At 37.9% G+C, this 26,752-nt stretch overlaps 1 protein-coding gene across 1 annotated transcript in view; it reads right to left on the bottom strand.

Annotated features, from left to right (window-relative positions):
• LOC109045062 (agrin) overlaps positions 1 to 26,752 on the bottom strand; it is a 267,061-nt gene that overhangs the window by 169,539 nt on the left and 70,770 nt on the right. The window contains exon 4 of the mRNA XM_042713167.1: positions 715 to 753. Within this exon, the coding sequence (XP_042569101.1) occupies positions 715 to 753 (39 nt within the window). The remainder of the gene's footprint in view (positions 1 to 714; positions 754 to 26,752) is intronic.

Genomic DNA, 26,752 nt, shown 5'->3' with positions numbered 1-26,752 from the left:
ACACTGAAAACTTTAAAAATGTTTGCACGTGTGCAATGGAATTAATTATACCACATGTAATTTCGGCACATTAATACCAACTACACCCACACACGCAGCTATTTTGTTCGAGTATTTACCACGGTGTCCATAATGAAGCTCCCTCCAGCTCATAAAGAGAAGCATCTCCACTGCCAGCAGCTCAGGAGTAACCTCCAAAGCCCATTTCATGTTGTCGCATATAAATATTCATTAACAGAATGGGGAAACCAGCTGTTTCTCCCAATTAATCTGGGCAGAGATATGTCATTTGCCAATAAATTGTTGTTGTATAATTAATGACTCTCAGTGCATGGTGACAACAAGAGAAACAATACCTCATTTAATACTGAGATTTATATTCATAAACTTGGCAACAGCAATCGGCTAATCAGCTTCAGTAATAAACGAAGCTGCGTCCCAGGGGGATGTGGGAAAATTTTAGCCGCATGCCGGAGAAGTCAGCCACCCTGCATCCCACCAGTCTAGATAAATCAAGATGTCAGGAGATTTCTACATCAAAGCAGATGTCCCTCCCTGCTTCTCTGCGGACCGTGTTAACAGGCTACACACAAGCCGGTGGTGGGAAGCGACGAGGCGAGGACGCCCACTTCAAACAGCAAACAGGCCAGAGCTGAGATCATTATCTGGACAGGTTGAAAACACTCTGGTCAGGGGAATTCTTATGGGACTTACCATCAGGAGGAGGAACCGGTGTGAAGTGAACAGGTTTATCTGCGGAGGAAGAGGAAAAGAGAGAGAGGCACATTAGTTAAAAGGAAGACATCCAGACAGTCCCAGGCGGTCAGCAGTCGTTTCGAATGAATGGGTGGACAGTGGACTACATGACTCTTTCACAGAGGTTAAATCTCAAAAAGAATAGATTAAGAAAGATCAGTTGGAATATGAGATTAAAGGAATATTCCGGGTTAAATACAACTTGAGCTCTATTGACAGCATCCGTGACGTGACATGCTGTCAAATTTGTTTGTAGTAATGCACTTAGCCTACAGCAGTGAAATAAAACATAATACTTCAATATTATACACTACTGTTCAAAAGTTTTGAGTCAGTAAGATTTTTTTTTTTTTTTAAAAATTAATACTTTTATTCAGCAAAAGCACATTAAATTGATCAAAAGTGACAGTAAAGACATTTATAGTGTTATCTACAAAAAAAAAACATTTCAAATAGAAAATAGATCTTCTTTACTTTTTATTAATCAAAGAAGATTTATTAAGCATTTGAAATAGAAAATAGATCTTCTTTACTTTTTATTAATCAAAGAAGATCGTAATTATATTTTATTATAATAATAATAATAAGATATATATATATATATATATATATATATATATATATATATAGATATAATAGTTTTTTTTTTTTTTTTTGGATTTATTTTTTTTTTTTTTAGATTTTATATTAGTATGTTTTATGAAGGATCATATGACACTGAAGACACTAATGGCTGCTGAAATTTTAGATCGTAATTATATTTTATAATATTGATGTTATTGTATTTTTTTTATCAAACAAATTATGTTTGATCCTTTGAGGACATAAGAGAATAGAGAAAAAACATTCTTACTAACCCCAAACTTTTGAACTAGTAATAAAGAATTGTTTATATTATTAATATAAAGAAAATTTTGTTGTTGTGATATAGAATTTATTTCTTGTTTTACATCAAGAAGTTGAATTCAAAAATTGACACACACACAAACAAAAGTTGTTTTCTGGAGATACAGACTTGACTCTCTTGTGATCTTGACAACAGAAGTTGTTTTTCTCATGATCTCAACTTAATTCTTTCTTGATTTTGACATTTTATTAAAATCTCAGCAAAAGTTGCTTTCTATTGCTATTTCTTGGCCATTTCTATGCTCATACTGCTACAATATGGATGAGAAAATGTGAGTTTATTTCAGCAACTCATTGAAGCTGAAACGTTTTAATGTCTGTCAGTGATAAAGCACTTTCCTGTCTAACTGTATGACATTCGTGAAGGAAGCTACAACTTTACTGTTTTAAACACTATAGAGACTCTGAACATGTGTTTTCATTTTCATTATGAGCCAATTCAAGGGAAACGAACATCTGCATCATAATAGAATATTCACTAGCTAGGACCATGCCACAAACAAGCTATGAAACTGTTAGTTGAACAGAGTGTTGGGGAAGAGTAGAAAGAGGAAGAAGGGGTAGAGGAAATGGGATGATGGTCAGGTTGATCAGGGCATCTAGAATTGATGGCTCTGAGAGATTTAGGGTGGGGGTACCATCTCTATCATGTATTTAAGCCAGACAATTAGGACCCCCGATACAACCTGAAAGAAAGAGAATGTGGGATAAGGTTGGCTGAATGGATGAGAAAGGGAGGGAAGGGTGGGTCCGAGAGAAAGAAACAGTATGGTATGAGGTGGCCCGATACATGGAGGTTTCGGGAAGTCAGGTGATCGTTTGGAGCGTGGCCCTGCTCCTGAACATCTGTTAAGAAATTAACTCCATATGTTTGAGAAATCAACAACAACAAAAAAAAAACTTATCTTGAGCTCACAAGAGAATTACAGATAACAAAAACAATAATGCATGTCCCTTTCCATACATACAATGTGCATAAGCAACAAACGTCCACAAAAGACTAATATAAAAGAAGATACAGTATTTTCAAAAAAGTTTTAACTGGATTTATCCATTCAATGAAAGTCAATGCAGTTCAATGCAATTGACTTTCATAGTAAGGATAAAACAACATTCAGACAATTTTCTAAATATTTTCTTTTGTGTTCCACAGAAGTCATACAGGTTTGGAACGACACAAGGGGGAGTAAATGATGACAAACTTTACATTTTTGGGTGAACTATCACTTTAAGCTCTTACACTAATAAATGTTAAAATATTCAGACTACAAAACCAGCCAAAAGTGTTGGGCTGAAACTCATTAAAATCAGCGCTGACTGAAAACGAGAACTGCCACAGAAGTTGGAAGCGACCCCACTCAGACTAACTTTCCTCCAAACCGAAGTGATTTTGAAAACACTGAACTCGCGTACCTTATTACTCTTGACAGAACCAGCGTTTCAACAACACGCGTGTGAAGCCATCTAGCTAAAGTACAGCTACAACACCATGCTTCTGCAAGCGGGAATAACCAAAGCCACAAAACTATCGCATCAATCGCCCAGCCAGCCAGTTGCACTTACACACACACACACACACACACACACAGGGCCAGAGCTGGAATCTCTGCTCCTCTCTTCACCAGCACCCCCAACTGCCAGGATAGAGTTTAATTTTAGGCTCACTTCAAATTGCTTGTCAACAACTGAGCGAGAGGAAGATTGGAGAGCCGGCACTGGAGAGAGGGAGAGAGAGAGACAGAAAAACAGAGGTGTGAGGGAACGAGGAAGGGGTGGGGGGGGGGGCTTGCTGTGCTTCTCTCCTTGAATAATGAAGTGTCTGTTGAACTGGTCCGAGAGTCAATCATGACAGTTACAGAGTTTCATCCTCCAGGAAACCTCACTATAGCTGAGGGTTAATAACACACACACACAGATGTGTATCATAGAGATAAAATATATACTGCTCGCACACTGTAATGTATAAGCCTGTGACGACCCCAAGCACAGCTCGACTTTCTTATATGTCCAGTGGCAGTAGAAGACAAAACAACAGTCTGAACGGGTCTCACGGGAACGTTTGTTTCACATGTAAATGATACACGGTTGAGAAATTCAACACAAGGTTCACAAGTAAAGCACATTTGCTTCACTTAAAGAGATAGTTCATCCGAAAATTAAAATTGTGTCATCTCTATCCATTATTACGTTATTGTAAACCTGTAAGCTTTTTGCAGATTCAGTAACACTTTCTATGAAGCCCGTATTTATAATACATTATAAGGGTATTCTTAATGCATAATGGATTATAAAAAACCTTATAATACGTTGTATCATCTCATGAATATTCATAAGAACAGTTTTAATATAATATTTTCTTATTTGTGGTTATAGCTTTTAAGACTATGATGATTTATAACACAATTAACATGTTGCATCCACTTTTACAATGGATTATATTTCTCATAGTTATAATGTATTATAAGTCACATAACTTGCCATTTTTCTTATAGTACTTTACTTAAAGCGGTCAAAGCCCACTTATAAGTAGTAAAAATAATAATAACAACTTTTTTTCTCTTAAACAGACATAAGATCAAATATCAGATCAGATGAATGTGCAATATGACACATTTGCTTTAAACTATTTTTATTGTAATATCAGTATTATTTTGATGGTACCCTTTAGACAGCTGTTGATAAGTAACTCTACAATTACATCAATTAGTGGTCATTAGAGTATTAGTATGTCTGCTACTGTAAATATATGCTAACACTTTATTTAGGTGGTCAACCAACAGATAAACTGACTATAAGTGTCTTTGCAAGTACGCCAACTTACTCTACCATACTAGATTTCACCATTGTTGAGCATACTAATACTAATGAGAGTTAGTTTGCATGTAGTTGCAAAGTAGCTTATAGTCGATTGATTAAGGGAACCATCAAAATAAAATGTAACCATATAAAACATTGCATTTTTTTTTCAGTTGGATTATTAAGCTCACATCAATTAATTAACATTAGCTCCACAGGAAACACTCAAATAGCACTCAACATCTAACCACTCACAAGCTGTATTAAGACACTGTGCAGATCTTAAATAAACAATGTCAAGATATGATACAGTCAATTATACTGTAAATGAAGTAGATTTAATATGGTGTTCATTGTGTGTTATAAATATACTCTTAAACTTATAACCACAATATGTAACTATTATGATGTATTATAACTGTTGTTATGAATATTCATGAGATGGTACAACGTATTATACGTTTTTTTTATTTTTATAATGCATTATGCATTCATTATAATGCCTTAAGAATACCCTTATAATGTATTATAAATCAAGCTTCATAGAAAGTGTTACAACAGATTCTTCTGTGGATCACAAAATAAGATATTTATGTTTCAGTGTCTTAGTTCATACAATGAAAATCAAAGGAGTCCAATGCTGTTTGGACTCCGCTGACTTTAAAAAATATATTTTCTTTTTGGTGAACTTTTCTTTTAAGGGAATCAGCAGGGACCTGGTGATACAATATTATATTGATACTTGGGTCACACTGCAATAGCATTGCAATTCTTTATGTTAGACTATTCAAAGCTGCTACATATGCAAGCACAGCTAAGTAGAAAACGGTTCCCAGGGACAGTTGACAATTTTACAGTTTAATGGCTGTTATAGAAAAATTTGGCCAATTAGTATTTAAAAATGTAAACGTTAAATACTGTTTAAAAAAGGGCGGAGAAATACATTGCAATATTTTAATTCATTGTACTATACCAATATCTTCATGCCAAGAATTTACAATATTTTCAAGAAAATGGAGCTTAACTAATTAACTACAATTTAAATCTGAGAAATTCTAAATAGACAAAATGTAGCATTAGGTCAGTGAACACTATGATTTCCATTAATTTAAATTTTTATATAATTTTTTTTGTTTTTTTTTATATTTCTCAATATATGACGGAGAAAAGTAATTCAATATTTTTTATACACATTATACTAAGCCAATATTCTCTGCAAAAATTCACAATATTTTTGGAAAAAGGGAGATTAACCACAATTCAAAGCAAATCGGAGTAGACTAAACGCACTGTAGCATTATATCAATACAGACTCTATTATTTCTATTCAATCAAAATTCAGACTGAGAACGAGCCAAGAATATAATTACAAAAAGTACTGAAGTGATTAAGAATACATGATAAAGAAGCAAGATTAAGACTGCAGAATAACTAAACATAAATCTCAATATTATAATACTGAAATCACGCCTCACATATCACAATATAATGTAAATTTGAATCAATATTGGAATTTCAAACATGCAATTAATAATTTGTTTGATAAATAGGCATGTAAAACGCATGACAAGACAGATACAGTCAGCCATTTGTGGCCACAAATAGACCTCAACATGAACTGTCAGGCAGGTTATCATTTCTGTGCATATACGTATGCCAGCCATATGTTTTCATTCAGTGTCTGTCAACCTCTTTTCCTTTCTGTTTTATTATCTAGTTTGCAGATGTGTATGTAAAGGCTGATGGATTTGGTTGTGGAGCTGAGCAGCTCTAGTCCTGTGTGGCCTCTATGTGTGCCTACTAAATGAAAATGGAAATGACTAACCTTTGGTCTGTATCCCACTCCAACAAGCTTTCAAACGCTACGATGCACCTCTCCATGTTAATGGTACTCCTTTCACTCCGTCCCGTTTTTTTTTTACTCTTCTTTGAGGAGCAGGGATGGAGTGCTCTAACTGAGTTTATGTTTAAATCTAATGGAATCTGCCTGTATTAAATCGATTTTGCGACATGGTTGGCTTATAAATGAACCTCACACTCAGTCTCCTTTATTGAGGGATGGAGAGGGCACATTTTTAGAATTTCATGAAGGGCCTTTTTCGGTCTTTTAATATAGATCTAATGTAGAGGCACTGTGGATCTCTTTAAGTGAGGGCATAGGTAGGATTATGATAAATGATAGAGGTAATGGTTTACAGAGGGTGCATAGGGCTGAAGGCTCTCTTTTTGCTCCCTCTTACTGTTTTCTCCTTTCCAGGGCCTTTCTTTCAAAAATATTGAACATATTCCTATCTTAAAAAAGTGTAAAAATATTGTCTCTATACAGAACAAAGTCACATATATTCTTCTATGTAACTATTTAACAATCTACTGTTTATATCTACTCAGATGGCCTGAGGGCCTACAAAAAAGCCTCAAAAAATTGTATTTAAATTTTGTAGGGTACCTTGTTGCCCAGTCAACAACATACCAGTGTCTGTAGTGTAATTTCACATGGCATCTTACAAACTTAATACTGGAGAACGGCCAAAGACAGCCACTGAACTGAAGTTGTAAACAGACCATATACATATATATGTGTGTGTGTATGTGTGTGTGTGTGTGTGTGTGTGTGTCAAGCCCTGTATAAGCTTCCTGTAAAAAATTCATCTAAATTTCAATATCATTAAGAATTTAATGAGACATCAGCACTGATGCACAGCGAGACCATTTTCTAATCAATTAAACTTCTTTCTGTAGCAGTGCGTACCAACAAAATCATACAAAAGCTCCGAAATCATACTGTAGTCTTAGATATTGCGTTTCTATGTAACTGAGAATTCACAGAATAAGAAAACCCGGGATGCAATGGTGCAAAAAGGCAGATAAAAAAGGACAGAGATAGTAATACATCTAAAACAGGAAAAGAGCTCACGGTTCTTCTCCAATCTTTTCTTTGTAAGCACAGTGCCAAAACTATCTAGCAACACACACCAGCTGGCGGGGCACCCTTATACACCAAAGCGTTTGCAGATTCACTCAAGCAGATACAGTAAGCACTGACGCTAATGCCAAGCTTTCACATCCAAAGGCATCTAATCTGCCCCCTTTATCCCACTGTGCAGTCTAAATACCACTGCTTCAGGGATGACAGAATGCCACCGAGCAGTGTTTTTAGACACGAGCACTCAAGCACTTTGTAGGATGAGGACAGTTTATCTATGTCATCCTTATTCATTTCATTGTCAGGCAGGGGATTGAAGCCAACGCATTAGGGATTAGTTTTTGATTGCCATCGATCCTTATTGAACCATCCATCCGTCAAAGTGTCTCCCCCCTGCCTCAGTGTGCATCACTGTAAGAAAACTCTACAGAGCACACAAGGGATCTGTAATCTGTAACTTATCAAGCCACAAAAACTCTACGGGGTCATGCACAAACACAAACACACAAACACATATATATGTATACATACGCTGCATGTCATGTTTCACTAACTGTGACCTACAGTTATTGAGGAAGAGGAGTACAGCAAAGCCGAGCGTCGAAGTGGCCAGCAGTATGAGACAGATGTTGCAAGGAATCATGAAGTACCGCACGACCAGCGACACTTTGTGCTGGTACATGCGGTCCCGCTCTGGGAGCGGCGTGGGGTACTGACAACTGGTCATACTCCACTCCGCGCCTTCCCTAAAGTACGCCAAGTCGGCAAGCGTTCCAAACAGACTCAGAGAAGAAGGATAGACAAAAGAAATCCGAAAATGGCTTCAGCTTAAACTCCAGTGGTGCTTCTTATCGCAGTTCCTTCCTGAAAAATGTAGACGAATACTTTCATCAGTCTCCAAGCAATGCATTTTGTTCCCAAATTACAGCCACATTAAAAGGGTACCAGTCCTATAGTCCTTAACCCTCCGTCAATCCCTCCATTTCTTTCCCAAGCACAGGGGTGGTTTGTCGTGAAAGGTCAGAGTGTGAGTTCTTTCGAGTGTGTTTGACAAAAACTCCACTGGACCCCTGGCCTAGACTGGAAACACAGACAAGCGAGTGCAAACAATCCCTGCTGCACTTTGTACTTTAAATCCGCAAGCACAGAACTCCACGGCTTGGTGAATTAGTAATGAATTGGCTCTTGATTTGTCTTAAGGGGTGCTTGTCATTTTTTATGGCACAATGAATTCCCTTCTTTCAGGACGTGCTGCCACCTGTCTGTGCCTGACAGCGGCATGAAGATGCCAGGCTGCTCTTGTTGTGGCATGTGTCAGGATGCACTGCGGGTGTGGCTAGGCATCATGCTAGCCGTCTGTCCAGGGAAACGCTCAATTGCCCACAAGCTGGAACTGGAGTCATTAGCCTCTCTCTCACACACATAAACACACAAACTTTTGGAGAGTGACCCCTTCCCAAGTCCTCCAGAGAACTGCAACACTAGGTTTGTCTTTGGTCGTAAAATTCAAAACTTTTCTCCCCCCTGCCCCAGGCTGAATCTCCTGAATGAATGAATAATTAGCCCACAGAGAGTCAGCAGCTGTCTTCGGCAAGCTTGACCATATGCCCCGCAGAGAAGCAGGGTCTTTTTCCTCAACCCCCCTGTCCTTCAACACTGGTCCTCTATGGTGACCTCCCCTCTTTTTTCGGAAAGCACTCTGGATGAACCGTACATTCAAAAGTTGCGATGTCTGGTGAGTACTCTTTACCCAGATGCTTCTGTCAGCGTAGAAGCGAGCTCCTTGATCCGGGCGGCCAGAAACAAGATACGAGGAACAGCTGAGATTGCCACTGTACATGCAAAGCAAACTAGACAACTGCTTTGGACAGTGCTGTTATAGTCCTCAGTCCTTTTTAGTAGATAACTCCTGAGACAAGACTCCCGTTGTTCAAGACAAGTTGTTTGTCTCTCTGGAAAGTGGCTCTTCCGTTCTCATTTCTTTTCATTGGAGTCAGAAGCTATTTAGAGCTCTTTCTCTCTCTGTTAAGCTCTCTCAAGCATCCATTCCTCTTCTGGTGTTCCTCCTCGTGTCCTGGGCTTAAACTCACTCCAGCTGTACCTCAGAGGAAGTGTTCATTGCCAGCCAAAACATATACTCTGATCACCGCTATTCATGTCAGAAAATCCCCCAGGCAGCAGGTACTCTGTCAGCGCAAGCTTGCATTCAGCCAGTGCTTCTCAGCCAAAGAGCCAGGGAGCGGCATGCACAAATGAGTGGAGCCTGAGAGGAAAAAAGCAGGAAAAAAGAAAACAAACTGGCGGATGACACTTAGTCCACCTCTCCGTTATGTTAAAAAATGCAGAGAGCGTGTTTTCTGCATCCTTACGGCACGGACGCTCTTGACTCCTTCTCTCTGCCTCGAATGAAGAAGACAGTGAGAGGGGGAATGGATGAGGGGCTGTCTCTAACAAAGGGTTGGGAGGGGTGAGAAGGGGGAGGCAGTGAGGGAGGGAGGGGGAAACAGAGAATAAAAAGCTTTTGGGAATACTTAGTGTTTTGGGGGGGGTGGGTGGGTTGGGGCTGGAACGACAGCGAAAACACAAAAGGGCAACCAGACCAAAAACATGTCAAAGACTTTCGAGTTGATAGAGATTTAAAGGAGAGGGTTGCCAACAATTGTGCTAAATTGTAATTGCAAACTTTGTGGTTTAAATAAAAAAGGGAAAAAATGTGAGTAAAACAGAATCTGACAGATTTGTTCTTGGTTTTGAGAATTTTTTTATGAACTTAAGGAAAATAGACAATTTCTAATGCAAAAACTGTATTGTTTATATCAAATCCTCTACTGCACCCCAGTTTTTATATATATATATATATCTATATATATATACATATATATATACACACACACACACACATAGAAGATAGACAGACAGACCGACAGATATATAAAGAATGACAGTAATCAAAAATGCAGAACCAGAATGATTGTTCTATTAAATTAAATTTGCAATTGGAAGCAACAGGCAAAAAAAATAAATAAATAATAATTAATCTTCTCGTGACACCATGCCATGCTTTTATTCATCTGTCACACTGTGAAAAATAAAAGCAAAAATTAGCAAAAATGAATATTCAGTAGAAGTGAAAATGAATATACTGGCAAAAGATCAGTGGGAAATGTGTTTGTAATCCATAGCATTATTTCACTAGGTTTCTCGCCTATGAATGTTTATTTTATGCTCTAAGCCACATAATGAGGTCAACAGCACCGAGAGCTAATGCTTCTTTTTAAAACCCCCCACCTTCAATACTGACTGGCATATACACAATGGAAGTTCATCTTCACAAAGAAGGCAGAACATATTATCAATTATTTATTCGCTTTGTTTCTTAACCCACCCCTTGCTGGATACTCGTCATGCGCACACACACTTCTACATTTTTACAAGGTTATACTCCGTTCCACATCAGGGGTCATTTATCTCTTTGGACACAGCCTATTCGCTAACTTTAGGGGGCCCGTAAAAATTGAGCCCCTGATGTACATAGCAGAAAACACGGGGTCAGCTGGGCCTCCAGCAGAGGGCTCTAGGTTCACTCACCAACTGTGGTGCTGCACCCCTAAACAACAGCCACACTCCTCGAGGGCCATTAATCTCCGTTTAGACTGACACGTAGACTAAGAAATGCATTTAGCAAAGACAATTGGCCATCTACTGACATTCATGCAGGCTACAATGATCTGAAATCCCCATCAAATAATAAGAAGATCCGGTCGATTCTCACACCCTCTGTCATGACTCGAATAAGACCTAATTTGACTTCAAAGCGCTCTGTAATGCATCTTTAATGTGCATGCTATCTCAGAAGGTTAACATCTCTCTCGGTGTGCTCTCTCAGCTAGCAACTTCCATTAAGAAACAACCACAAACTCTCTGCACTTCCCACACTTTCACGATGAGCAGCTTCAAGGGTTTTTTATCAGCTTCTGCTTGTTCCTTGTACCATGTATCTGATATGACGCATGTGTGCTGATTTCAGGATTGAAGGGATTGGAGTAAAACATAGAGTGATACTTCATGTATTTTAAAAGAGTGGTTGGTTATTTAAGTGGAAGCTACAAGAAATTCAAAAAATATTCACTTTCATGTGTTTTCAGTGAAGTTTCGGATTCTATTTTTTGCCAGAGAACAAAATACGTCCATCCATTCCCTCTAAGCATTTAACCATCTGTCTGTCTATCTGTCTATCTATCTATCTATCTATCTATCTATCTATCTATCTATCTATCTATCTATCTATTCGTCTGTCCATCCATCCATCCATCCATCCATCTGTTCCTTCAAATACCCATCACCTTGCCCATACATTTATCTGTCTATCCAACTCTACTTCTATTTATCCACTGATTTATCTACTCAAACATCCATCTATCCACCTATCCAATCATTCAACACTTAATTCCGTTCAAATATCCATCCATCTACCCATCCACTTACCAATAAATCCATCCGTCTATCTGCAAAACTATCTTAAGGTGACAACCCAGTGAAGAGGACCAACATCAAATGTCTTTCCCTTTTCATCGGTCTTTTCATCAAAATTTCAACAAAGGTGTAACCAAAAGAGAAACAGTTACCTCCAACCCTCATAATAATTCTTTGTCATGGAGATTCCTTCACAGCAGCTGGCTGAAATGTCTTATTGTATGGACTATTGTCAATAAATAAGGCTGTTATGATTATGAGCAGATACCCTTAAGCAGTCAACCTATTACACTATTCTGCACAAGCAGTCAAAAATCTGTCACGAAAAAACAGATGCCAGACAGCGCAGGAGATAAAGAGGGAAGTGGAGACCACCAGCAGACTATGAGTGAGAATGGCCTAACTGCACCTCCAGCCAGATCTGCTCTGGTTTCCTACAGCTAGGAGTTCCTTACTCCACCACGCTATCATACAGCTCTCAAGAATAGAAAGTGACGCCACCACACCAAAAAAATAAAAATAAAAAATTGGGAAAGTGGGGATTTTTCCTTCTTGCTGTCTGCTGGAGTGCTGTTGTAACTGTAACAGAGACATTACCCATGGGAAATGACATCAGCATAATTTAACGTGAGAACACATCTGCCGACTGGCCTGCTGCTCGGTGAGCCGCACCGCCTGTCGACAATGCATCCAGGTGTGAGCTATCACACAGATGAAGCTGTTCGTTCAATATCTACAGTCAATTCCTACCCAAAAACCATATGGTGGGATTCCAATCTTGATTTCCACTGAATGTTAATCAATCTAGTAGTTTTGTTGTTAGCAACTCAATTTTTGAGATTCCTTCTCATATGACTCTTCTTGGTTTCCTACAGCCCATGGGCTTCATCTGACAGATGTCCAAATCAAATCACTGTCAATCTGCCAGATTCAAATGGTCCATTTTGCTGCTCTGCTATAACTGATCCTAATCCAAACAAGTCTAAAGAAACAGATGGTTATGTTTGCCTCAACTGCAGTTTAATACTACCTTGATGAAAACGACAGCAATTAATGCTGGGCAATAAAACAGGCCATACCTTGCGACTGTGGAAATGTGTCAGCCAGCTGACATTTTACTATAATGTCATTTTATAATTGCGAAAATAATTATAAATGTGGTTTACTCAGTAATATTTATAACATTTTACTGTTTTGAAACATGTATTTAACTTAACTGGTGTGTAATAAAAAGCCTTTGACACTAATGCTATTGTCATTCATTTATTATGAACAACCTAACCTTTTGGTTTATGTCATAAAGTAAAGTTAAATAAAATAAAAATAGGGATGCTCCTTTATTAAAATTCTGGCTGATACCAGTAAATTAGTATTTTAATGGCTGATAATCAATTAAATGGCCAACATTAGAATTCAATACTTATTTGTCTAAATAAGTTCAAATCATTTTTAATAACTTTAAACAAACTTAGGCATCACATTCCTATTAATTATATTCATTTTGCTAAAAAATACATTTAAAAGTGTTTTTTATGATGTTTTAAGACCATTCTTCTATTTGAATAATTCAAAGGGAGTTCTGCTTCATAAATGTGATTTTCAAATCTGATCTTTATCTGTTAGCACAGTGCAAGAGCCTGTTCCACTCTAGTTCACTGCTATCTACATAGTAGAGGTCACTGGAGAGGTCTCTCTATCTCTCTGTCTATTGTGCGCATGTGTGCGTGTGTGTGTGTGTCCTTGGTGCAATCCACTAAAGACCACAGCAGATAAAACACAATTACCCTAATCCTTCTTTCCTTACTCAGTCCTCACTCTAATACCTATTAGTCTATATGTACTCAGCACATGGCCATATACCGTACAGTACATCAAATATTGATTTTGGTTGAGGATACCGACCCCCCTTCAGGTTAAGTGCTTTAGGACTGATGAAAACCACCATCACATAAATCCCACCTTATCCCATATATCAAGGAAAGAGCGAATAAATCATTCCAGAGGAAGATTTTATTACTCAAATGTTTCTCTGTCATTGCTCAGGAAAGTTAATTAGGTTCTTTAGTTATGTTGTCTAGTGATGCACAATATATTAATTCCATAACGGATACTGGCAGTTTTGGTTTATCGGTATCAGCCAGTTTATTTGTGCATGTCCCTTATTTTTACATTAAGATTACCTTTGCCATCATTTAACTCTCACTTAAATGGATAGTTCACCCAAAATGAAAAATCTGTCATCATTTACTCACCCTCAAAGTTGTTTTTGGATAGTCTGTCCCTTTAAAGTTAAGCTTTAAAAATACTAGTAATTTAAGTACAGTGTAATCTTTAAAGTGAAAGAAATGAGACCACTGTAGAATAGAATAGATAATTTCTCCAACTGACAAGAAATTACAAGTAAATTTCTAAATGAAATTTCAGACTCTGATATCCTGCAAATCTGAATACAGCTTGAGACATATCTTTCCAAACGCCAGAAAATACCATTTGAGATTATTTAGCTAATTTTCTCATGAGAAAAATCTGAGAGACATCCTCAAGCCAGTTTGCGCCCCATTTAATCTCACTACTATCTAGGAGAACAAATGAGATATTAAAGAGATCTACCATCACATGTATATCCATATTCCCAAACGGCTTCCCTCCCCACCACGATACCACCTGCCTAAGCAAAGATGTGCACGCAAGGACGATTCTTCTCCCACAGCTGGATATTCATCTCTGGGTGGAGCGAGCCCATTACCCTCCCACTCAGACTGCTCCTCACTCCGGGACCAAGCTGTTGAACACAGGCAGGAGTGCAGCTGCCCCGGGCTGAGTCTCTGGGAACGGGCCAGTCACTGTGTACTAATGGAGAAGAACTAACCAGCAACAGCATTTACAGCCACTCATTCATCAGCATGCTGTTTTCCCCTCTCATCATGGTAACTACAGTAATGATTGCAGCATTAAATACTTGCCATGCTCCAGCTCTCCACTCTTTATTCGTACTTTATTTCCCACGATGCTTTATTTAATGGTCCTCATGGGGACAATTGAGCTGGAACCACGGTGGGGTTCTTTGAAGGGCTGCTGAAGCAATGTGCCAAAACAGAGACTGCACGACCAGTAGAGAGTAACTGTTTTTTGGAGACTTGCTTGACTTTGGCTGTGTTTGACACCAGGCTTCACGGGAGCTGGCATCCATGACAGACAGGGGCTGTGTGATTGAACTTGCAGGTAATGCAGGTGGCAGCAGCAGCTGTGGAACTAAACTTGAGGACTATGGCAAGCTTGGTCCAAATAGAGCAACATACAGCAGTGCTTCTCAACTGGATATGCTTAAGGATGATCTAATAAATAACCATTTAAAAATCATTCATTTAAATAATTAAAGTATCTAAAAATAAATTTTAAATAATTAAAATACTTACAAAATCCAATATCTGCCGATATGTGTATTCAATAACAACTGATAATGATTACTTAAGGATGCACTAATATTATAAAACCAATAACCCGATGATAATTTTCATGTTATGGCCTATAAACGATAACTGCAAAATATAAAAATCAATACTATTTGGTCAAAAAAAAAAAAAAATAATAATAATATATATATATACCCTACGCCAGTCAACTAACTGTTAAAATGTTATTTTTTTTAAATAATTAAAATATTAAAAATTTCTATTTTGACCAATATGTACATCAAATATAAAGTAGTACTGATATATCATCCATACCTAGTAATATTTATATGTATATAGTCTATTATAATAATAATTACTGTTGTTATTATTATTATCATTATTATTATTATTATTATTATTGCTATTATCATCATCATCATCATTAATTATGAACTTTTGAAAAAATGAAAAACGCTCCAATTGGTAAAGAACTCTATTGGCATTAGTTTTCCCCTGCTGAACAGACTTTAGATGCACCATCTCACTCACTCTCTAGAGAACAGATGACCACTTCTGCAGCTACAATACTTGTAAGAGTCAGAGAGATAAGCAAGGGTTGTTATTAAAGGGGTCATATGATGTTTCTCATTATTTTGGGTATTTGTGTAATATGTGTTTATGCAAATCTTCCCACGTAGTGACATAAACTGTGGGGGCGTGTTTATACGAGGCGTTTTCAGGAACAGCTTGGACAACTCTTAACTTTTATAAAAATATCTCTTTGGGAAAGGACTTTAAACACTTTAGTCTTTGCAACTTTAGGGATCTTATCTATTCACGAACAGCTTGTAACACTCCAAAGGGAAAGGAAAACTTGAAATCGCATCATACGATCCCTTTAAATAAAAGGATGCACTTTGCGTTTAAATGCCATTAAGTAGTTCAATGCATGAAAAAAAAATGACATGCTGTTCTGAGCTTGTCTCCACACAAGCACCTTCACTAACGTCTGCTTGGTAGGGCTGTGACGGTGGCAGATTTTTACCACCGCGGTGGTAATGGACCAATTACCACCGGTGGCGTGTTGTTGATATAAATATATATAGGCCTATATATAATTAATAGCACTGTGAGATACGGTCCTGTGATACGGTTCAATTGCACGCACAAAGGTGCCGGCACGCACTGTAGCATGTATCCTTTCATATCAAAGCGCGAAATAAACTATGTACATGCAATGTCGTGGTCAGTTAAGTCATGAAGTTACAGAAAGGCAATTAAAGCTGCCTTAAAACTGTGCATGCATGTAATATATTTTATATGAGTCACATTTAAGAACATGTCTCTGAATTGGTTTTCAAAACTGTCCTGGAGCAGCCCGGCACTCACTCATCTAACGTACCCGATTTAACCTAATTTAACTCTCGCACTTCGTCAGTGAATTATTTGAGTGCTTAAATCTATGATTAGTATCAAAGAAATAATACAGTTAAACAAGAAAGTAGCCCAAATAAGAAAGTTAAATACACCTTGTCTACCGGATGAGAGCGGTGCGACAAAATAAAATAAAACTCATTATAATCAGTGATGCTACACTGGATGCGGCATGACAGGTCATGACAAATCCTGCCAGTCTTAAGGAAACGCTGTGTATGGCGTTTGAGGTAATTTGTGAATTACCACAGACTTATAGTCTAAATAAAATAATTTGCAACTATTACTGTTATCACACTTGTATTCAAAACTTCGTATCATGCTTGTTAAAGAGTGTGTGACATCACGTGCACTACCGCCAGTGTCACGGCAACCGTCACAGCCCTTCTGCTTGGTGTGCAGTTTCATCACGAAACTTCTGGTGCAGCTCCGCAGCCCATTTATCTGCAAATCTACGCTTGAGACAATGCTTGTTTTCAGTTCATCCTCCACTATCAATAGCCGCACAGATTCACCTCACACAATTAACCTTTGCAGAATAGAGGCCAAATTCAGCCTTTTTCCCATCTACCTATAAATTAAGCAGAGGTGGAGAAGATGCAGCAATTGGATGACATGCAGAGCATCCCATTTTAGAAGAGCAAACACACTGAAGGACCAAATGGAAATTGTTTCACATACAGTACAGACAAAGCCCAGCTGCTTCTGAGCATATTCCAATGAATCAACCACTGCAAAACAGCAAGTGCTTGGGGACCAAAGGGAGTGGAACTTCAACCCATCTGGACATTTTTTTATTCTTCTACAGCTTATTTTGATTGCCGTTACCACACACACACACAAACATCCACACACAAACTCTACCAATGGGCAATCTGTTCTCAAAACCATTTACAATATTTCAGAAAGTTTTGGGTTTAACTGAGGAAAGAACATCTCCAGTGTTTTTTGTTTGCAGAATATTTCAGTCTGCTTTTATGAATATTATATTTCCTTGAGGAGGCCTAACAAGCTTGAGCAAAATATAAAAATCATGCTATACGGAGACCAGCTATTATGAAGTATTACCATTAAGGCATCCCGATAATACTATATAACCTCTATAGCTTATGTTCTACCATTATATAGCTCCATTTCGAACACATTCCACTCAAAATTATGCACACGCACAAAACGAAGCTTTTTCTCTTATCAATTCTGACAGTGACAAGCTATTATACGCAGGGACCGTTTCATTTGCATTTACAGTAATGAACTCTTTCTCTTCACCCTTTCATTCTTCAGTCTTTCGGTTCGTTCTCAAACATCCCGGAATGTCTTGGAGGGCAGAAGGGAATCTTAATTGGCATACATCCTCATTTCTTGCAAGCCATCCACTAAGAAAAAAAGGAGCTTCAATTATTTATATTTCAAATCAAGAGCCTTGCCAAACCGGCTTCCACAAAACAGCCTTTTCATCCATTCTCACATCAATCAGACAGATTTCAGAAAGTAACTGTCAAATGTGGGAGAAGCTTTATGCAGCTGTGTATCTGCAATCAGGCAGTGTGTGTATGAAAAGACAAGACAGGATTGTACTGTATTTTAAGGAGTATAACAGCATTGAATCCCCCGTCGAATCACTAGCTGCACCAGGGCCTCGTGCGCCCACACAGCCGGAGCTCACGGGGTCGTTTTGACACAGGTGTTCCAGAGACAAGGGAAACAGGGTTGTGCCATCAGCTGAAACAATCTGTCAGCAGTCAGAGAGACCCAACACAGGAAGATAAGACAGATTCTTCTCACTTTGAGACTGGCTGTCTACTCCTTTCTTTTCTCTTCAAGAACTCTTCAAATGCTAACTACAGCTAGACATACACTTTTTGAGAAGAGAAAAAAAAAACACTAAGAAGTGTTTGCCGGTTGATAAAAGCCTTGCATGTTAAATGAACCTGCTCAGGCCACTTTGTGCATTTCTCCAGCTTTTATTTCTCCACTTTACAAAACACAACAGACACAATCATCTGAGAATGAGATGCACCACGAAAAAAAGGACACTAAATACACCCACACAGCTTCTTTTTGGAAGTGTATGCCAGTGATTGCTGTGTGCGTTTAAACATAACAGATGCCTCACCCATTATTCACCTGCAAACCAACAAAGTGCGGCCACAGTAACAACCGTGGACAAAGAATTTCCTCCAAGATTCTATCCGGACCTTGAAGAAAGAGGGAGATAGTGAGAGAAGTCAAAGAGGAGAGAAAAATAACAATACTGTGTGTCTGGCATGGACATGACCTCAGACTTGGCCAATGCAAACATTTGTTCTGCATGTAATCAGCAAACATAAACATGCTGCCAGAAAAACTGACTAAAGTAAAAACACAGAGCTCGGTGGGGAGAAACAAAATGTGATTTCGCACTATACTACATTTTGAATCATACTGAATGATTCAGTTATTCACTAATGGCCCGATTTTTCCAACAGGTTTAAATGATTCATTAAAAGCCCTGAATTAAAAACTAATTGATTCAAAAAAAAAAAAAAAAAAATACTATTACTATAGTACTATACCTTTTTATAATACTATTATGCCTAAATAAGTTAAAAATAAAATACAAAAAACTCAAATGATTCATGTTACAAGTGAATTTCTGCATTATAATATTGTACAATATGAAATAATATTATAAATATATTTTTAATTATGCATTTCAGGTTTAAATTATTATTATCAGCACAATTAATATTAATTGACTCACAATAGCCTTATACCAATACTCTGCATACAGCTTTCTCTTAGATAGCGTGTCCGTTCTGTCAATGTTCTGATAAAAAAACAGGCTTGGTTTTTGTAAGCAAGTCAATTTTGCCTTCTCTGACCTGTCCAATGTGTTCACAGGTCTGTGCTTGTGATGAGGGCATTGCACAGATGGAGGGAGAACACTTCTTCCTTTGACCGAAGCCTCCATGTTTTTTTTTTAGCAACTCATGGGCCATGGGTCAGCCTCAGCAACAGGGCCCCCCTCCCAGCAATCCATTCACCAACATGGCTGCGAATCCTTGCCTATTTCCCCCAATTACATCCGCTGCTTTCCTGTGTGATGACTTCATTGCATTTTCTGATTAGAGGGAACATTGTGAATGTGTGACTGCTTCCTTGTGGGATTGAGGATACTCAAGATTCCACCCTTCTTCGCCTCTGATGATCTATAAACCCCCCCTTTCTCACAGTCATTCCTACATTTGGCTATCTGACCCAAGTACCACCCCACCCCCAGCTCCCTCAGGATAGTGCAGGGGTCATGTGACTCCTCTCACCAGGCAACAAATTGGCTTCATGTTCCAGTGTTCCGGAGGGCCGTTGCCATGTGACATTCTTCCAATAGATCCACTGTCACACACATGGAACAATGGATGATCTCATACATTCCAAGGTTGTTTGTGACACAATCTCGGAGGCTCCAAAAAATAGAATTATGTGCTAATCTCATGGATGGCTTGGATCAAAAAAAAAAAAAAAAAAGCACAAGATATCGATCAACCGCACATTGAAGAAGATCATTAAACTCATTACGGAAGGGTGAGTTAGAGGTGTTCGGTTGTCTTGGGTTTCCTCTGGAGCTCTATACGCATCACAACCCTGTACCCAATTTTTATAGCAGAGCAGTGTAAGATGGCTTGCCAACTAGGAAGACCTATTTACATTGAACATAATCTTAAAACATCCCTAGGGACTCTTTCACACTGGTAGCGAATTGCAGATCCATTTTTCACGCACTCAATAAGCTTTTGGGGTCAACTAGCATTCTAGATGCTGCGTTGAATTTTTTATTAATGGTTCAATTGGGTTAATATCAATTTCAAAATAGTGACAGTACATAATGGTATTATTTGTGTAGTTATATTTGCCACATTTGCCATTCACCTCAAAGACAAAAAGTTGCCCTATTTACTTAAATTTGTCTAGAAGAAAGACTGGGTGTTTAAAAGTTAATTCAATAATAATAATAATAATAATAATAACAAAAATAGCTGTTAAAAAAAGTAGTGGAAGTGGAATGTTAATAATAATAATAATAATAATAACAAAAATAGCTGTTGAATTGATTGGTGGAAGTGGGATGTGAATGAAAAAGTGATCCACTGATTCTGAATTTAATAATCAATCATTATTAAAATAATACAAAGGCTGTCTCAGATTTCACATAATTTCACAAAAGATGCAGATCACACGAGTAAAAGGGCACTCTTTAAATAAAGACATTTTTATTCAAGTCATTACTCACAATTGTGTTTCTAAAGTCGGTCAATAGTTGTTATTTTGCTGCTTAATTGCAATATGTTTTTCTTCTGGAATATTTGAAGAATATACGTGGATATCATTGTTACATCTTCCACGCATATTATTCTCTGTTGGTATTGATTTGCCATCCTTACTGAGCTATCAGAGGTTGTAGCTCAAGACTTATCTTTCCAATCTGAATGTACATGTAATTAATGTAATTAGCTGTGTACTGAAATCCTTGCAGCTTCAATGCAGTGTACAAACCATCAATATCTTGGCTCATAGCCGTGAGGAGACATTTGTATGCCAGTGAGCCGATGGTAGAAATCACACTTGGGTTGGACAGAAGCAGAGACAGCTGAGAATGTGTGCAAGGTGAAGACGAGATCAAAAGAGTGGAGTGGAAGAACAAAACAGACAGATAAAAAATACAGTCTCGAGAGAGAAAATTAGAGTGAGTGGGGAGAGAAGAAGAGGTGAATCAGACAGGAAAGTGAGGCAGAGTGAGGAACAGAAGGGTGAAATTACAAATAATTGAAACCCAAACTAGATTTGAAAGAGACTGACGGATAACTTAAAAGAAACAAGAGGGGAACTGAGAGAAAAAGTCCAGAAAGAAACTGTGCCCCGCAAGCCATCACTCCAGCTGGTAGGATCCATGTGTATGTTTCCGTCTGACACCCACAGGGGACGGCCCGTCTCCATTGTGCACAATGGCCGCTGACCACCACAGACTGCTGACTTGAGGTCACACCAGCCAGAATGCATCTGTAGCCAGGCAGTGACCCAGCCAAAACCAATCCTCCGCTGGGCTTAAACCAGGGGTTGGAGCCAAAATACTCACAAACATGCCCACATGAAGACAAGACAAAGCACACACACACCGGCACATTTCGGGAGAGTTTTACCATCGCCAGGTCAAAATACCAAGCTGAGTCTGACAGTGATGAAGCACCGACATTCCAGCCAGAGGACGGACAACTGGGAGACCACCGCGGAGCGTCTCTGACCCGTCTGCTGGCCAAATGCATGGATCAATAAGTTGACCTGACGCTCAGTCTACCACCTGCCTGCAACAACTCATTCTCTTGGAAAACAGTCACCCCCTTTTCCTCCACCACACAATCAAATGCTCCTCATATTTCATAATCCTCCCTTCACTCTGGGATCATTTCCATCGCTATCGATCAAAACAGTCTGTCTATAATTGCTAGGTCTATTTAGTGACTCCGACAGAGAGTGGAATTCGAGAGGAAGAAAGGAGGAAAGAAAGAAAATGCGTAGTGAAATGAACAAGTGAACTCATCTTACTCAAGACAGTGGCACTTTAGTAAAGGTTATTGTCTTATAAAAGGCTGAGAGCCTGGAATAATTTACATGGAAATCAATTTTCATCACACCATTCATACATTAGCAGACCATGATGGACTGTGGGAGAAAAACTACCACCTTCTCTCGTTTCCTCTTTGTCTGATTTTTTTCTCTCCGTCTTGGCTTTTTTTTTCGCTGACCTCCATTTTCATTTTCGCCGCTTTCATATCAGTTCCGGCGCTTCGTTCTGGCTCGTTCAAAAAAAAAAAAAAAAAATGAATTAACCTATAGATGAACTGACCTGTTCTTAATACCTCAGAATGACAAAGAACCGGACCCATGCTAATCCTTGTTAACACAAGATACAAAGTGACACTCCGCAATGAGGTTCAATGTGATCTCATTTGTGTGCTACAGACGTGGGCCTTAAGTCATATTTCTCCTTATATATTTGGTATATCTGTGATGCTTATTATTGAGATCACCAAAAAGAAAAAATATAATTTACTCTTCAAATGGTGTCACCGAGGAGCACTTCCAGTATGAACTGTTGTTAAATTGTTGATTTGATTATAATGGAAACTATGACATTTTGATGTTTCACTCGTGGCTGATGTAAACACACTTTATGTATTTTTTTACGGTTGCACAGCAACATCACAATTTGATGCACAAATATAAAATTCATCATATGTGAGGTCACAGGTGTGCTTATTTCACACTAGCTTCAAACGCAGCTTACCCAAACATATTTATAATGCATTAGGGTTCTGATTCTGTTTTTAACTCAAAAGTTAAAGGTTTCTTTTCTTTTTTCTTTTTTTTTTTTTTTGCATATATATGAGAATATTTTATATGTTGACTTACAGTACGTGTATGAGTGTGTATATATTTAATATAGTTTATATTATACATTAGATAATTACCTACTGTATATAATATGAATTATATAGAATCACATAATGTTATAGAATTAGATTTTAGATATTAGAAAAATAATGTTAATATAAAAAATATAACATATCTATGTACATATAAACACTATTGTTCACAGGTTTGGGGTCAGTACGATCATTTAATATTTTTATTCAGAAACTATGCATTAAATTGATCTGAAAATCTCAGTAAATACAAAATAAATATATTTTCAAATAAAAGAAAACTGTTCTTGTCATCAAAGAACATTATATTCAACAAAGAATCCGTAAAAAAAAATGTGATGCATTTTCCACAAAATTATTACGGAGATCAACCATTCTTTTGTTTGTTCACCAAACTTTTGAACCGCAGTATAAATATATATTTCATTTAAATAAACAAAATCTATTTAAAACTACAAGTGCGGCCCTTGAGACTAAAGAGATTCTGCTTGGTGACGAAAGTCGAGTAGTCTCATTCTAGAGAGAGCGCTGATGAAAACGACCGCGACGCCCCTAATCATCCCGAGGCCAGCTCGTCTTTGTCTGCCGCCCACCATCGCACCCAGATGATGATGATGCTGCTGTGTGTTTAGGACTTGCTGGCACTGATAGCAGTAATGAGGCCAGCCAGTGTTTATGGGTTAGGGTAAATGTTTAATGCGTTATGCTGATGAAGCTCCTTTCTCTCAAGCCCTCAGAGGGGCAGTGCAGTGTTAAATGCCCACCCACCCTCCTCCCCCTTCAGCTCGGCTCTATCCTCAGGAAGCGAATTACAGCCCTGTATGACACCACATTCAAAAGTACCAATTAACTCCATCAGTCTCCGCTCCTAAATGCATATCAAAACAGCCTCTTAATGGACATCCTGTTGAATTCAGTCTTCCTCATCCTCTATTTTCCTCCGTCTTAGGAGACCAGCATGTCATAACCACCCCGAAAGGCTCTTTTTATTATTCTCACTGCAGGAACAGAACAGTATGTGGTGAGTACACATAATTGTTTAGCCTGGAGTGTACTTCATTAATGAGAGAGTGTGATAACAGTATTGCTTTGTTACATCTCATTCTTAAAGAATTAAAAATTAAATTAAGTGATAAATTAAGAGTGAAGCCCTCTTATTCAGTTCTGAGCTTTTTGTTGGAATGCTAATAGTTTGTTGCGCTCTTTTCTTATCAATTAGCCAGACATACTAATTTTTTCACCCTCGATTTTTAATACTGCATGCCGTGAGGGACTGTAGCATCTTCCATTGTACATAATTATAATAATAATAATAATAAACCCAAACCAATTTATCCAATTTGTTTCACAATGGATTAGGACATGATTTGTATGCAACCTGTCCTCCAACCAATATGCCCATATAGGTCGTTTGTCAAAATCCCTGAAATACGACCCATCAGAGCGTATACTACAATTGTGCCCTTTTCGGCAACAGGACGTTTTCAAATTAATGTTTTGTACTCTTTTATTTGCACTATAATTCGGGTTTTGTGTAGCTCATTTGGTAGAGCATTGCGTTATACGATGATATGTAATCATGTGATCATGCGATAATGGGTTCGATCCCAGAGAATGCACATGCTCATAAAATGCATATGCACTATAAATCATGATTTTGCATGATATCTGTGAGGGGTGGGGTTAGGGGTGGTCATTCGAACGAATTAGCCACCTAGTAAAATATGTACAAATTACCGTGAGATCGGTGTAAAAAGTTCACACATTACATTTAATTAAACGCACATTTTGATTGGTAATGACAGTTATACGTTATTTCATGATGACAGACGCAACACAACATTGTCATTATTTTTACGCCTGCTAGAGGGTGCTTAACTTTAAAACGTAAATATAGGTCATAATAAGGTGCTTGCACAAACGAACTATATGGTCCTTTTTTGTTGGAGGACAGGCTCAAAAATAGCCAATAAGTGATTTTCCAAACAAACAGCTTTTGTTTATTGTCTATAACTGCCATTGTTTAGCCATAATATAATATTAGCATGCTGGATTAAGTGCACATTTGCACAGGCTGTAAAGTCACAGATCGTTCTAATAATTTACACAATGAACAAGTCTACAGCCTAGATTATCAATTTGAAACTTGCTTTTTGTTTATGCATTACGATTATAATGTGTCCCATATGTATGTTAGTGCCTTCCCTAAACCCCTTTTCACACATTAGTTGGAAAAAAAAAGATGGGTATATAGATGTTTATAGGCATAGTTGACCTAGAAAAGTTTTTCCTCTTTTGCTTATTTTCCTCATGTCATTCATTGCAGTATTACTATTACTTATCTTCTCTGGCACACATAAGGAGAAATTCTGAAGACTATTTCCAGTGCTCATAACACAATGAACGGGGGCTGAAGCTTTCAAGATTAAAAAAAGTATACAAAATATTCACAGTATTCCTCATGGATAGCTTTACACTGAAGTAGCAACATCTGATTCATGAACAAGACATTTTTGAGAATAAGCTCTATTCAAGTGAACCGGATGAAGCAGTTCACAAAACGATTCATTCACAAATCAACTTTTGACTCAGTGGTATGAAATGGAAGTTGCTATTGTCTTTTCTTCCCTAACTGTGACATATACGGTATCCAAGTGAAATGGCTTCTAGAACAAGAAATGTGTGTGCGTGCGTGTGTGTGTGTGTGTGTGTGTGTGTGCGTGCGTGTTAAACAAAGGGAAAAAATGTAATCCAAACAGATTTGGAATGGCACGAGGAATATGTATGTATGAGGAATATATATAAGGCTAATTCTAATAGAGCAAGTGATTCAAGCGTATCACTATTCATATCTGTCACGCTTCTCATTCATTCTCCGTTTTGACACATACAAGAGTGCTAGCATTAACAACTATGATGGGTAAGTCAGCATGACAGCCAGAAATGTGTCAACAGCAGAATTAATCAGTGTCAGAATTCTGATTGAGATTATGAAGTGTAAGCGGGGGTGTGTGTGGGGGGGTATCTAACGGGATCCTTAAGCAGCAACTCCACATGCCTCTCCTATTTTTACAGTACGCTCCCTCACGGCAGGGCTCCTTCTTTTAAACGCTGCAATTGTGAAGTGATGATATCTTTCACACATTTACAGCATCACAAAAGAAATGTGGGTAAAATAACAGCAGCTTCAGTATTAGTCATACTCATTGAAATACTACCTAACAGTGGCCTCACAATAGAAACAGAATGTGTAATCTGAAGAGCTTTGACCCAGCTGTCTACACTCTGCACATTTTTTCAGTGTTACGCTTTGGGAGATGTTCGGTTACACTGCAGAACAATATTTTAAGGTTCTAGCAACCACACATTCAATTAAAGGTAACAAAATATGATGTGCAATATACATACTGTACCAAAAATTATCAGAACCTAACAGTAACATTGAGAAAAGTTGTTTCTGTTTCATAAACATCTTAATATTATACTACCAAATAAAAAGCCTGTAAAACAAACCAACCAAACAAAAGCCTTGAAATAGACTCAAAACAAATGCGACACAACAAATGTTTGATTGAGTTTATTTTTGTAGTCAAAACATGTTTGGTCTG

This window comes from Cyprinus carpio, chromosome A23 (genome assembly GCF_018340385.1).
Source record: "Cyprinus carpio isolate SPL01 chromosome A23, ASM1834038v1, whole genome shotgun sequence".
Taxonomy (NCBI): domain Eukaryota; kingdom Metazoa; phylum Chordata; class Actinopteri; order Cypriniformes; family Cyprinidae; genus Cyprinus; species Cyprinus carpio.
The sequence above is the reverse complement of the archived record's forward strand: the minus strand, read 5'-3'. Positions and strand labels throughout refer to the sequence as shown.